Raw genomic sequence first — 15220 nt, forward strand, 5'->3', positions numbered from 1 at the left:
GGAAAAAGGAGCGTACTGAAGGGGTCAGGCAGGTTATTTCACTCCAAGTACAAGCCAGGAAACAGGGAGAGAGCTGTGACTCCCCAGCAGCCTGCCCTCCCTGCAGAGGTGCCTGGAGAATGCCAGGAGTCTCAGCTGAAAGAATCAGGATTTCACAGAATGTGTGGGGTTTTTTCCCCTCCTCAGTTTAATAAAAGCAAAAAGCATTTGCACTTCACTCCCCTCTTTTAGTCAGACATTTCTGATTTACTTTATAGTCCTAGGAGAAAACAAACTTTTTCTTCTCTTTTTAAATAATGAGTTAAAGAAAAGTAACCTGCTTTTATGCAAAGTGCTTATATGGGATAATCTTTGAAATAATTAATCTCTGACTCCTCATGAGTTCCTTGTTACCTCAGAGACTGGGGCTTCAGTCCAGGCAGGGCTGGGAACTGACCAGCTACAATACCTGATGCTCCAAATAATTTCTTGAACTTATTTGGAAAATCAAGGGAATTGCTTTTCAGGTTCTTTTCTTAATAATAATAATAAAAAAAAAAAGAAGTTATTTTTTAATGCACATCCATAAGGGGGAACCAACAAATTTTTAAATGTTGCAACACACTTTATTTTGTTGGGCATTTTAGATATTCAATTAAATAGCACTATGTTAAACTACATTTTGTTCTTCCTTACACACTATATGATGCATATTCACTGTCATGACAGTTTCATCATGCTAGGAACTTATACACATACCTACAGTTTTAAAACCAAGATTCTCTTAATAAAACACGCATATCTACAGTAACAACAATTGCAAAGAACACATTGTTAGGTCAAGATTTCAGCAAACTTTACAAACTACACAAAATAAGAAGGCAAAAAAAAAAAAATACCAGTACACAGTGAAGTTCTTGGCAGAGAACATATCTTTACATTTGGTGAAGTTATGCCTAGAAGTAATTTTGCTTGTGCATTTTTTTTAAGGAATAAAATTATATACATTATTTAGAAATCCTCCAAATAGGAAGTATTAAATAGCACAAATAATATTACAGTCTTAAATTTTGGTGTTACCTACAGTAGAGGGGCTACTTTAAACAAAATTTGCAGTTTGTCTATTCTGTACATTTAAGGTCAAACACTCAGCTGGTATCAACCCCAGTAGCTGTAAGGACAACAGGGAAGTTACATTAGTTTATATCAGCTGAGCATCTGGTTCCTGACTTCTCTATACATGCAGGAAGGCTCCTAGAGCATGGAAGCTTGGACCAGTTATGCACTGACAGAAGCTTATTATATTTATATACTGGAGATCTCATGCAGCAGGAAAAATGTTAGTTTAAGTGTAATCCCTTAAACAGTCATACCATAATAATGGTATATGAAGCAGCTTTAAAAATATTATTTTATAATCACACGAAACTCTGAGCTATGCTGATTGTGTTAATGGAATCCCTTATTGCCAATATTCTATTAGAAATTCGAAAACAGTGTAACTGTAATTTCTGAGGCCTAATGGGGGCCTATTAAAATATCACTGTACCTAACCACTTAAAGGGCAATTTGTACCCTGAAACACCTATTAATCACTGTATTCCATCTGGAAGCAATTCTGATCCTCACAACAGGCATTAGTACCACACTAACTCTGCAGTGAATCTGCTGGGGAGATGGGAAGAGCATGGCAGCACACAGAGAATATGCACTAGTGTCATTCCAGGAGGTAGTTCTAGACCAGGGCACTTGATTTTTGGTTTGTCACACACCTCAGGAGTCAGTCATATTCAGGAAAAAAAAAAAGGAAAAAAAAAAAAAAAAAAGGGAAAAAAAAAAAGCGCCAGATTCCTCCAGAACCTACTTTGCTAGCTCTTGGAACCAAATTCCATCTCATGGAGGTCAGAGAAAGTTTCCTGATGTTTTCCATAAGAAGGACCTTAGTTATTAATGCCTAAATATTGCAGAAATGCACGCTGAGGCCTTGAGTAAGGAGAGCACTTAACTAGATGGCAATAATGAGCAGGCTGGCACTGCCATGCAAGCAGTAAGCACACAAATTAAACTAAAGAGATCCCAGCAGCATCAAAGGGATTTAGAGACTGTTTAAATGGTGTGATCAGGGCTCATTTCCCAGCTGTCCTTCACGAGGTGGTGATAAAGTGACAATCCAGCTAATGGCAGATAAACACCAGTGTTACCTCCATTGCATTAAACTGAATTCACACAGGCACAAACCCAGAAGTGTTTCCCCATGCCCTGTAGAGTTAATCCCAGAGAATTCTAATAGAAGCAGAATTATAACTTAACAAGTCAGATTTGAGCTGAACATCAGTTTATATTTTTGTATAATGCCATAAATAATTGTGATTTTTCTAGGGTACTCATACATTTTTAATCCCTGTGACTGTTTTGAACTGGCTTCCAGAACACTTACATAGTAAAAGCATTGATGATCTGCCCCTCTTTATGGCATTTGCATTGCTCAAAAAAAAAAAGTGATTGCTTTTCCTAGGATGACCTGGTGTACACCTACCCAATTTTCAACAAAACTTGCTTCATCAGACCTGACAGCTGCTTCTTAAACAAAAGATTTCTGTTTGAACATGCTTCTCAAGTTAGAGTTTTTGGTTTTCAACTCAAACCCATTTTTCAGTCTTATTTTTCCCTCATTCCTTTTTTTTTTTTCTTCTTTTCCTGATCTGCTTTTTAGCAGAGAACTGAAAATAGGAGCAAATTTGGAAAATAACATGGAAAAGAATAAGGGTACAAAACCTAGAAAATGGGAATGGTTTAATTAGAAAATTCTAGTTAAAATATTTGCAACTTTGAGAAAACAGTTGAAAAAATAATGTTTTAAAAATTTCAAAGACACTTATGACTTGTTTCCACATTGCAGACTAGCTCCAATTTAATCATGGAACAGAATAAAGATAATCTATATTTTTCATTTCTGAACAAGCACTATATTGTATATCTACATTCTGTCCTTTGAAAAGAAATTGGAGTGTAATCCTTTGAGAAGTAGCTAAAATACCTAAGTCACTTAGGTGTTTTTCAAAATTGTATGTATAATGAACATTCTCATGTTACCTCTGTGCCACTTATAAAGCTATGTAGTGTTATAGGACTCCCTATTTTAATAAAAATCAATATGAGCAGAGATATTTTAAGTTACATTCCAGAACTCATTAATTTATTACAACTCATACTATGCACAATAATCAGTGCTTACTCTGATAAAGTATAAATTCTTTGTTTTTCTTCTGTTTGTTCCTTCATTTGACCTCTGAGCAAATGAAACATTTCTACTAGACTTTACTTGCTTCCTGGCTGCATGCATTCACATGATTTGATCGATGAGTGAAAGCTGTAAACCCAATATTGAGCAGTAAACAAGAAGAAACTCATGTTCTTAAACACAGTGCAAGGAAATCTTAGTACCATCCTACTCTAAGTATGCATCTTAACCCAGATTCTTTCACCACCAGTCTAGTTGGTGCAGAGTTGCAAGACAATGCACTGATTTTGCAAAAATTTCTATTCAGCTGTAATTAAATACTGAGATGTTAAAGGTGAATCTAGTTTAAGATGAATACCCAGTGCTTCTTCTAGGACAGAGCCCAGGCTTGAATCACTAAGTACCTAGGAAAGGAAATGCTCTGAGTTATTTTCTTATGTTACACTGCATTTAATTGGGAGACAGATCTTTTATGTGTCTTGCTGGAATTTCATTTAATTTTTTATCAGATTTGCACGAATTTGTTCACAATAGACAAATATAAGCCCCCTACACTGAGGACAAAAATATCTATTACTACAAAATAAAATTAAGATCCAGGTAATTGGTTCCTTCTGTTTCTACTTTTTCTGCTATTGATAAGGGCCTTTAGTTTGGTGTAGTCCCCTCTCATCTTCTGGGATTCTTCCCTGTGCTGCCCTGCCTGCCTGCTGTCTTTGCAGTACTGGTTGATCATCTGCATCTCCGAGTGGCTGAAAGCCCCCACAAAGTCCTTGGGGTGGAACTGCAGCGCTCGCACCGAGCTGGCCCAGGTCCAAGGGGACCACTTGTCAGTCATGACAGCCACCACCTCTGAATCCAGCACCTTGAAGTTGATCTTTGCCAAGGTCTGCTTGAAGCTGTTCTCGGTGGCGATGCAGTGGTAGAGCCCGCGGTCGCTGTCCTGCACGGAGCGAATCAGGAGCCCGTGCTCAGTAGCTATGATCCTCTCGTTCAGCTTCACCTGCAGAGCAGAAAGGCAGAAGGAACCTTTTAGGGAAGGTTATGGAACAACAGAGCACTGCACCTTTTGGTAAGCTTCATTTCAAACATGACTTTCTTGAAGTTACTGTATTTTTATATAATTATCTTCAAGAGACCACCTTTAGAAAAGAGCATACCTCAAAGAAGGCAAGTGTTGCTAAAGAAAATGACTTAAATAATTTTATTTCTTATGTGTAGAATAAATTTGATCAGGATGTAGGCAAAGATGAAAATCTGGAAGCCACATGAAATAGAAGTTTTCATAATGTTTGAATAGTGGAGTTGAAAAAATGAACTTTTATTTGCCCTGTTGCACTCCTGAGAATGTCTCTCTCAGCATCAAGAGAGTTCTGCTGAGTGGAAGAAAGGTGTAGGACCAGGGAGGCTAATCTGGCATTGAACTCAAGGTGTCTTCTCATTAAATATTTTGACTTTGAGCAGGTTGCTGCTGAAGAACTCTATCTGCTCTGCAGAGTCTGCAGCCTATAAAAATTATCACCACAGTGGTCCCAAGTGGGACTTGGCTCAATGTTAACCAAGAGCACAGGTACTCTCCTATTTCCTTTCTGGCTTCAGACTCTGCACTGTCCCAGGAGATGGTCACATCATCTGAAAGAAGCAAGTTACCAGAGCTTGTTATCATCCAATTATAAATGAATGTGCAGACGTCCCTTTGCATATCAGTATGAACTAAAAATTGCTAGTTCAATCCATTATGAAAGGAAACCACTGCTGGTATTTTGCTGAATGGTTTTTCTATTTTGCTACTGTACTTTGCATTATACTTGGTTCTCCTGGGAACTAATTTACTTATTATGGTATTCTGCTATTGTAAACTTTTGTAGACATTGTAGAAGATTTCCAGACATCTGAGAGCTTGAAAACTAATCAACACTTTGATTGCTTTATTCAGCCTGTTGTACCATGAAACTGCATCGATTCCAATATATTTACTGAACATAACAAAAAAAGGGAGATGTTCTACTGGAGCAATGGGTTAAGGAATGGCACCTATTGCCAAGACATGGCTTTGAATAGTTAGAAAACTCAGTGAGACATTTGTAATTCCCCTCTGTTTTTGTAAAATGGCCTGACAGGAGAATAATACTTTACAGTATTTATAACCTATCAACAGACACCACATTACTTAAAAGTTCCTTTTGAAAAATGTTTCTTTTTATTCATATAGTAAGTGCCTTGGATTTGCAATGGATTTTTCCCCTTTTATATTGCTTAAGGAAGGAACATTCCCCATAAACAATCATACTGTATATTACCGTGCTGAAACTCGAGAGCCTTAGAGAGTGCAGTAATGGAAAATGTGATTGCACCATGGTGAGGAAATGCTTTTGTCAATACGTGTTCTTAGCCTGGACTAGTTTCTTGCTAAAGAAACCTTTCACATTTCTCCCACTTTTGCCTTTTATCTCTGCAATAGCACAGAGGAGCTACTGCATGCTGACTTCTTCCTGAACTTTATACAAGTTCTTGCTTTTATGCATATTTCCTTAGATCAATAAGAAGTTCTTAGTGCTGCAAACCTTCAGTTTGCAATCAGTAAGGTGTGAAGCAAAGATTCTTTAATTTTCTGTAGCTCTTCTGATCTGACAGAAATCTGTGGGGCTGAGGATCAAGTCTCAGCTTACTGAGTCTGCTCTTATTCATATGAGTAAATGATGGTCACTGTCCTGCCTCCACACAAATTCTCCACCTTCACTGTAGCCAGACTGCCTGATAAAAACAAAACCTGTTCCCTCCCTTTATTTGGGAAGGGAATGTCATGCTGACTGAGGATCCTCCCAGAGCTCCTGTTCACATAGCTCACCTCTTTCCTCCTGTCATTGTCTTTCTGTAGCAGCCATTTAATAGAAGCCTGAGGAGATTTAGGTGTGCATTCCAGAAAGGTGGTGTTGTTTTTTACTCCATACTGCACTATTTCTGCTGCGTTTCTGTATGCTAGAAAGAGAAAAAAAAAAAAAAAAGAAAGAAAGAAAACAGGTCAGGATACTGTGAATGGTGATTTGATTAAGAAAACATGTAACTCTTTGCAATACAGATTAAATGAAGTATGCCTGATTCTGATATTGGCCAAAATAAAATATTTTTTAGGAAAAAATTTCAAATAAATTAAATGGAATGTGAAGAAGCACATTCAGTTTCAAATATCAATGTTTTCAGAGTGACATGGTCTGTTCTGAGAAACTAGGACACCTTTAGGCTGATAAACTTTGCTGATGGGATAACTGAGCTCAGGGATATTTTTCTGTGAAATGATCTCATTCTCTACTACTCCAAAAGAGAATGAAGCATTTAATGCATTTCTTCACCTTTTATGAGTTGGGGGAATAAGGCTGTATGACCAAAATAAAGCATCACACCCTAAAGAAGGCTCCAGCTACTCCAGCTGCATGCAGCATCCAGGGAGGAGAGAGGGGGCAGGCTGGGCTCCTGCTCATCTGCTCCTCTTCCAACACATGGAAGGGACTTGGCTCTCAACCTGAAATGTGATGAATATGTAGACAGGCCAGCAACAGGGAGAAAGACAGATTTATAGCACTCCAGCAACGCCTGGGCAAGTGCTGAGCATATGTCATCACTTGGACTTCTTGTGCCCCTTTACAGTCCCCATAGGTGAATAATTGGCAGTCACCAGTAGGAACTTCTGGATGCTTATTGCTTTGGTCCTCAAAACAAAGCAGCTCCAGATTGAAAAGCCTGTCTCATATATGAAATACATTTTTTTATTTTTGAGAAAGAAGCAATGGAAGTTATTGAAATAATATGAGAACTGCAAATACCTAGAGGTCTGTATGTCAAAAATCTGATTCTGTTCTTGCACAGTCCTAAGACTGGCTTTTCTCAGACTCTACTTTATCTCCCATTCTTTTCAGTTTCTTTCATCAACTGATATGTGAAATTGAAATCTATTCTTCTGAAGGAAGGAGACTTTGCCTGTTTTTAGTCCCTCAGCACATTTAGGAAGCTGTACCAAAACCAATTACAACTTCTAAGAGAATAATGTGGAGATACTTCACATTCAAAATGCATTTCTGTAATGGCTATAAGGGCTAACATAAACCTAACAATGTTAAATAGACGTGAAATGAAACCATACAAGATTGCTTAGTTCTTGATGATTTATTTAAAAATAACAATGTGCCAAAAATATTAAGTTTATATGTGCTTAGAGGTTTCCCATGTTTAAAGACTTGGATTCAGCATGATGGTTCTCTATGAGCATGGAAGATTCCTTGGCTTTGCTTGGCTCTCTGCTCTTTTGTCCTTTAAGTAGATTTCACTTTTTTCCCCAAACACAGTCATTTTGCTATAAATGGCTGTAAATTATATTTTGCAAGTGTCTAAATTGCTCTTTCTTTTCATCTTTTTTTTCCCAGGGAAACAACTGTCATCTACCTACCCTATATCCCACTGCTGCCACCGAAATTTCCTTTACAAAGATGTTAAAATACCTAAACCTATAAATACATCCACATTGCAAAAGTGGCTGGAAAACAAGAAACCTGCTTCACAAGACTGTCAAGGTTGAAACAATTATCCCCCCTGAGGCTAGAGTGCAGACAGTTGACATTCTCACATTTTCCAAATGGAAGGAGACAGACACCCACCCTTAGGACAGATAATGGGTGGGAGGTCTCAGCAGATGCCTGCAGGGGAAGACACAGCTCAAGTTGCTTCAACGTGGATCTCTCAGAGCTCAGGTGTATTCTCTAACTGGGGTCATCTCCTGGAATTACTTGCTCAAACTCTTCAGCTTAACATAAATTACCCAATACTGACTCATTTAAGCAGAGGGATCTACATCCAACTGACTGCTGTGGTCTTTGCTGATCCAGGAGATTCTTCCAACAACCAGTGGAGACTGTTTCAGTAGAATTGTTATTGACAGAACCTTTCACATGTCACTCTTAAAGCATTGTTCTTTGATTAGAAAAACATCAATAAAAACATTTACAATCAGCTCTATTACTTGGTCACCAGGTGGTACAGATGAGAACATACTTCAAAATTCAGGCTCATAATAGAGGTGAAAGGAGCATAATTGTCTGTGTGCCCTTGGTCTGATGGCATCCATTGCCACTGGCTAGCTCAGACATGCAGGGGGCTCAAGAGGATTGAATTGCCTTTATATATGTGTTTACTCCTATGACTTTGGGCATATTTGACTGGTATCCATCAAACTAGAGAAAGTGCTTGCTGGGAGAGCAAAGCCTTGGCTCCCCTGGCCAGGCTGACTAAACAGTTGCACGGCTGGAAATAAGAGACTCCACAAAGAAATTTGGAATCATTTTTTTCCTCATATAAAGGGATAAGGGAATAATCATAAATCAACAGACAGGCCAGCCTAGATCCTGCTGTTTGCTCAAAGGTGTGCTCCAAAACTCAGTATGGGATCAAATATTCAGAAAAAATTGGAGGTCCAAAGCTTAAATGAATGAAATGGCATTAATAAAGACTGAAGGGAAACCAAGGTAAACTAACTTTACCTTTTTCTAATCAACAGTGTCAGCTTCTCAATTCAAGTATGTTGAACTATGTATTTAATGTCTCAATATTTTATCATGTATGTTCAAGTTTCATGTAATTGCAAGGAAGGTGCTAAAACCAAATCAAAACAGAACTCAGACTTGGAAAATAATTATGCTTTACCAGTAAACCAAACTGATAATGCCAGTTACAATGAATCATATAAAGGAAAACCATGTGTTCTTTATATAGCATGAGAATCTCTAAATTACAGTACCTTTCAGGTTGAAACCTCGGCACTGAGTCAGAGGGTTTCCATGTCTCACGTCTTGTCTACGGCTCCTCCTGCAATATTTTGTAAAAAAAAATATTATTCCAAGATAGCTACACTGAAAATAACCACTTTTTTTTATTTGTGGATTTGCTTTTTTTATTTGTGTTTTGTTTTTTTTTACTAAATCAAATGTTAGGGATAGTTCATGACCTACGGTGAGTGTGCTTTACTCTTGGCAGGCTTGTTGGTGTGAAGATACTGTTTAGGTGAAGCAGCATCTGTTGAAGCTTATAAAACAGGTGCAGTTTTTGTAGGTAAAGCAGTTGTGCAGTGGAGGTTTAGGGATGGAAGGATCAGAGGTGATAAATGAAGGAGATCTCTGTTCACTCACAATACCCAGCATTCAAAGCCAGAACCTCCAGCTGAAACTCTTCATACAGGCAAGCAGCTAACAATGAGATGCACAAGATTCATACTGCTCATATCTGACACACCAGCACAAAATTATGATAAAAATTACCTCAATTTCACGTGGTAAGTGAAGCTTACCAGAAGCTCCAAGCACTTTGTTTTTGGTGCCTGTAGCCACCTTCATAGCAGAGTGACTGAAGTATTCATCCAGAATGGTGGAGAGCTAAGATTCTATAGGTATACCACAAACACAGAGAGTGCTCATAATCCCCTGTCATCTGAGCCCATGCATTGTTTGAAAGGGAAATATTTGAACAATGTTGTTTCAAAGGAGTAATTACTGAAATTCCAAGTAAAGTTTTTATGTTTACCATCAAAAACATTTCATTTTATGCCTTGGGGTCTTAACCCTTGTGAACTATTTACATGAGTCAAGGGAGGTCATGAAGAATTTCTAAGTAAATGTCAGAGTTCTTGTGCTACCATGAGCTGCTCCAAACTGTCAGAGATGACACATTGCTTGCATAAAGCAGTTCTGTGAATGAGAACTTAGCACTTAGATATTAATTAAAAAAAAAAAAAGGTGGCAGTTAGAAAATAAAGGTAATACCCATAGGGTGTTTTGGGGTAAATTAATGTTGTATGAGGAACTGCAGTAATTCACAGGAGACAGAAGTGTCAAAAGAAGCAAATAAGCAAATTCATACAGCAGAAACTACTGTCTAGACAATGGGATTTGGATCTAGTTACCAATGTTTTCTCCTTCATAATTTGCCTTGTTAGATAAAGAGACAACTCATTTCCTTCACATATGAAAACCAGACTTTTTTCCATACAGTTAGAGGTGTTTATTTTGGTTTGACATAAGGAGCAAATTGCAAACAAAGTATCAGCATGAAAGCAAGCCCCAGTGGAAATAACCCTGGGTGGGTGTATGTAATAGGGATGGCAAACTGGAAACTGCACAGGCTGGGTGTACCTGACTGCTCCTTGTACCTTTTGGCAGCTGTGTTACTGTAGGAGTTAGGTGGGCTGAGACTTGGGGATTTTTCTTTTCTTTCCTCCCCCACATTCTGACCTTTGTTCCATGGAAGAAAAGAATGAGTCTGCAGACTGGTGGCTGAATATTCTCAATGGAAGCAGTTAACAACCCCATGTACTCCACCAATTGCTACGTGACCAGTTTGGGCTTTACCTTTTAATCTCAGGTAAGGAATGAGTCAAGAAAACATTGCAATAACAAAAACAATTGTCCAGGGGATGGCATTATTATCAGCAGATCCAAACTTTGCCTGTTTCTGTCAACTGTCTCCCTCTATGAAGGAACAGGAACAAAACTCAGTGACTGTACATGGCCCTCTGAGCTGCATCTCAGGTGCAGATACTGAGCACAGTCACAGGTTTAGGCTGGATATCAAGAGAAGTTCTTTATCCAGAAGGTGGCTGGGCACTGGAACAGGCTCCCCAGGGAAGTGGTCACAGCACCAAGCCTTGAAAAAGTGTTTGGGTAATGCTCTCAGGGACATGGTGTGATTCCTGGAGTGTCCTGTGCAGGGCCAGGGAGTGCACTCAAAGGTCCCAGTTTCCATCTCAGCATATTTCATAATTCTGTGATTCTAGAATATGCTACCTAAACCTCTTCTGGCACAACTTGAGGCTGTTTCCTCTTGTCCTTTTGCTTGTCACCTGGGAGAAGAGTCCAATCCCTGCTGGCTACAACCTCCTTCCAGGTAGTTGTAGAGAGCATACATCTGAAAGATTTGTCCCCTCTGCAGTAACAGTTCATTGTGTATTCTGTAGCTTTGTTTGTATAAGAAGTGAAATCTTATTAAGACAAGAGCTCACTACAGCCTTCTGCTATTAAATATTTCCCCTGGGAGGAGGAAAGAGACTCCTGTTTTGCATAAGATTATGAGATGGACTATTAGTTCTGTTGCAAATTAAACAGAAATTGCTTTCCCTGTCTGCTTTAATAAACCTCATGTCAAAAAGCCCAAATCCACAGGCATTACATGGAAATCACATTTGCCTAAAATTTTCCTGAAAATAATTCTTCTCACTTAGGAGCAAATGAGGAACAAAAAAAATATAAATGAGTTTACTCCTCAGACAGCCTGAAAGATCTTTTGCTGTATTTAGGGCTATCATAATTACATCCATAGTAAGTAATTGAATTTAAATGAAGGGAACAAATGTCTCACTGATTTTGTGTGCATGAGACAGAAAGATTAATATTTATGATTAAGAAACCATTTCTTTCCTTTTCTTTCTTTTTCCATCCATTACTTTGAATATGAAAAGCCAAGCTCTTTACCATACACTCCTGCAGCATACAGTCCTAGGTGATGAATAACTCCAGGCACAACAGCTACGGGGGTGTTGTTTGTACATGCTGATGAAAGGAATGAAATCCCACTCTTCCATCACATCACAACCCTCAGAACAAAAGCCATCTTCCTGCTAAACACTGCTCACCTTTTCCCAGTGGGATAAAACCTGGAGCAGGAGTTGCCATCCCAGGCACAGTAGGGATCTCGGGCGAGGCAGCAGTCGGCGCAGGCGGTCCCGTAGATGTGGCAGCGATGCAAGGAAACCTGCGTGACCCCTTCATCTGAGCTCACATACAACTGTTGCTGCAGGAGGAAATGGGAGGATTCAGTTCAGATGTGGAGGAGTTTCACCCAAGACCTGGCTAAGACACCCAAAAAAACCTTTCAATTAATTTTGGAATTAACTCAAAGCCAAGAGCAGAGCCAAAATACATCTAAAGTCAAGATCAACAGAAATCTCCCAGGTGAACAGATTCTTATTATTTCCACCTTCCTGCTAGAAAACACCTAGAAACACCAGGGAATGTTAATGGTTTTTTGGACATTGAGTGTCATTGTTCTGTTCTGGGGCAGACAGGCTGGCCTAATATTGCTCAGATTTGAGAACTTGGTTCTTATTCAGCGAGGATTACTGGCTCAAGCCTTTGAACTAAGTATTTTCTCTGCACACAATCACTTCAATAAATATTATGCAGAGTTCCTAGTTGTATCCTCCATTGCATACATTTCCAAGATGTAAAACCTAGAGATTACGTTGAGGCTTATGGCCGGATTCTGATAGCCTCATATACCTGGAAAAATAAGCGCAAAGAACTTTCATAATAAATCAGAGCTTTTGCAAGGGAAGTTCAAAGGGTGTAGATCATTACCAAAACCTGGGCCAAAATTACTGTTTTACTCAAAAAACAATTAATCATTCTAAAAAACAGAAATTAATATTGAACAAAAACCCCTTGAAATTCCTTTGATCTTCTTGTCATAAAAATGAAAAAGCATACTGAAATCAACTTAATGAATAATATTTACTTAGTAGTAGCTTTGTAAAATATTGAGCAACATCTTACTTGCAAAATCATAGAATACACATTTTCAGCCTTTGTGTTAAGCATTTCAGCAGAAATCCTCTCAGCTGTTTTCATCATTCTTATTGCCATTGTTTATTACTACTAAACAAACATGCACAATTGCACCACGGATCCAACAGCTCCAACACTGCCTTTTTACACTGATCAGACAGACTTCCAAAGAAAAATTTCTATTTGGGACTTTAGAGAAAAAAACAGGGAGGGTGAATTTCCTCTCTAATTTTTTTTTTTTTTGATTCCTTAATTATAAATGAAAACAAGAAACCTGACACTTTCAGTTAATTAGAAATGATACATAATGAATAGAAATTGTTTTATCTTAGTGCAAGGGCATATAAACAGCTCGTGTAAACGTCAGTCCAGTTTTCTGTACTTAATATGGAAAACTTTCCTATATTTAGTGTGCTCCACAAGAACTGATATTCTAACATCTTAGTCAACTTGCTTGTCAATTAATAGGCACTAAGCAGGCATTCCACTTTGCCTTACCTTTTTAGATGAAATCTTCATTGATGTTATAGGAGAATTACTCTGAAAGACAGAGTAACAAATCATTGTCAAGAACTTTGTCCCAAAATTAACATTTAAAAGTTCCTAAAACCTAAATCATATCTAAGAAAATGATACATGTTTATACCCTGAAAAGAGAGCACTCACTCCTACTAAGTACTGCTATTTTCAGAACTAAACAAATGACACGTAAACAATTAATGTCTTACAAAATATATTGCTGAAACTCAACCACATTGTTATTACATGTATCTAAAAGGTTTTTGTATACTTATAATTAACCTGCATCTGTGCTATCTCAGAAATAGAAGAGCCATTACTTTAACTTTGTAATAGGAAATGTTTTTTCTTTAATGATGATAATAACGAAAAATCATGAAATAGCTCATGATTATTTACCACATGATCCAGATAAAAATACAAAATTCTTTTCATACAAGTTATTTACAGTGCGTGCAGTTTGGTTACCATGCAGCATGTAAATTCAGATTGTCAATGACCAGACTATTTTAAAATGGCATAAGTGTTCTCGAATGTTTCTTTCCCAGAGACAGTACTGTATACTACTGTGTGTCATCAGAGCACTCTATTAATGTCTGTGTCCAAATCAAATATTAAAGACCTGGAAAAGGAATTGTTGCTTTCCTGGCCTTAAGTCATTATGTACATCCAAACAAGTGATAAAATCGATGGTAATAAAAATGTTCAGCATTTTTTTACGGTTCAGCATGTGCTCAGTCACAAAGGAAAGCCATAACAGTGGGCCAGGATTAATTGCAGATGACCACAACACAGCAGGGAGGTCAGGACCAGAGAATCTGGCTGTGAGTCATGTGAATTGGCAAAGGTTTGGAGAAGCTTAGAGCTGCTCCAGGAACTGTTTGGAGTCTGCAGGTCAAATGCAATGTTGGACCTGATGCCACATTCTCCTTTCTTTGTTTGCTCTGGAAGAGGATCTCTGTGCACAGAGGCCCAGAAACTAGGTTTAGGCTGAGATGCCTCTCAGTCCACCCATCCTTGTGCAGTATTAATTTATGTTTCAGTAAATGGAATCTGCACTTTCTTGGTGAAGAGTGTGAATTTTAAGTAATATCACTCACATATATCTTTTTTAGCAGGAGATCTTCAACAAAAGCCTAGGAAGACTAGCTATGCCTTTATGAGTATTAACAAGATGCCTTTCTGAGTGTTCCTTTTCTTAAGGAAACTATTAATGCTGCCTCAGTAAAGCAGCTTAAATTTTCCTTTTTGTATTCTGACAATGAGATAGAGAAAAGGCCATGACAAAATCCTTAACTAAGTTTATAGACACATAATACCACTTGCCTTGAGACTACTGTTTAAGAATAGCCCATCCAAATATTTGAGAGGGATTTTTCAACATGAGGGTGAACATTTTCTTTAGATTATTACAACTGTTACATGCCAGAGTGATTGACAGAGGCTATTCTTTTATCTCCCTGTAATTTTTGTGTTTCTTTTCAGCTTCTGTTCTTTTAAACTTGTAGCTTTCTTGGCTCCAGAGGCATGTGACTTTGAAGAACAGGAGTTAAGCAAAAACAACACTAATTTGATTTCATTTTGCAACTGAGAACCAGGAAGATCTTCAGATAATCAAAGTACAGAAATCTGAAATTCCAGCCATACACAGCAACAGCCTCTACAGTAATGCCAATGGAAAAAGTCTCCTTCTGGAAGCCATTAGAACTTGACCTCCTAAAAAACTGATTATCAAAACCCTTCTAGCCAGTATATCAACATAAAAAATAGGCAACTGAAATACAGGAGAAAAAAAGGGCTTCAGCTAGCTCTAGCCTTCATAACAGTCAACATTTTGTAATCTTTATGTGGTTATCAAACTGACAGCATGCTCATTTACTTG

General features: G+C 38.1%; 1 protein-coding gene across 1 annotated transcript in view; it reads right to left on the reverse strand.

Annotated features, from left to right (window-relative positions):
* Window positions 1-622: 622 nt before the first annotated feature.
* The window catches only part of SEMA3C (semaphorin 3C), a 113536-nt gene continuing 98938 nt past the window's right edge, over window positions 623-15220 (reverse strand). Inside the window, exons 13-17 of the mRNA XM_058022315.1 lie at window positions 13318-13359; window positions 11889-12046; window positions 9006-9073; window positions 6069-6199; window positions 623-4223 (exon numbers count right to left, since the gene is read on the reverse strand). Coding sequence (XP_057878298.1) covers window positions 3810-4223; window positions 6069-6199; window positions 9006-9073; window positions 11889-12046; window positions 13318-13359 — 813 coding nt within the window. The 3' untranslated portion in view covers window positions 623-3809. The remainder of the gene's footprint in view (window positions 4224-6068; window positions 6200-9005; window positions 9074-11888; window positions 12047-13317; window positions 13360-15220) is intronic.

Source organism: Melospiza georgiana, chromosome 4 (genome assembly GCF_028018845.1).
Source record: "Melospiza georgiana isolate bMelGeo1 chromosome 4, bMelGeo1.pri, whole genome shotgun sequence".
Taxonomy (NCBI): Eukaryota; Metazoa; Chordata; class Aves; order Passeriformes; family Passerellidae; genus Melospiza; species Melospiza georgiana.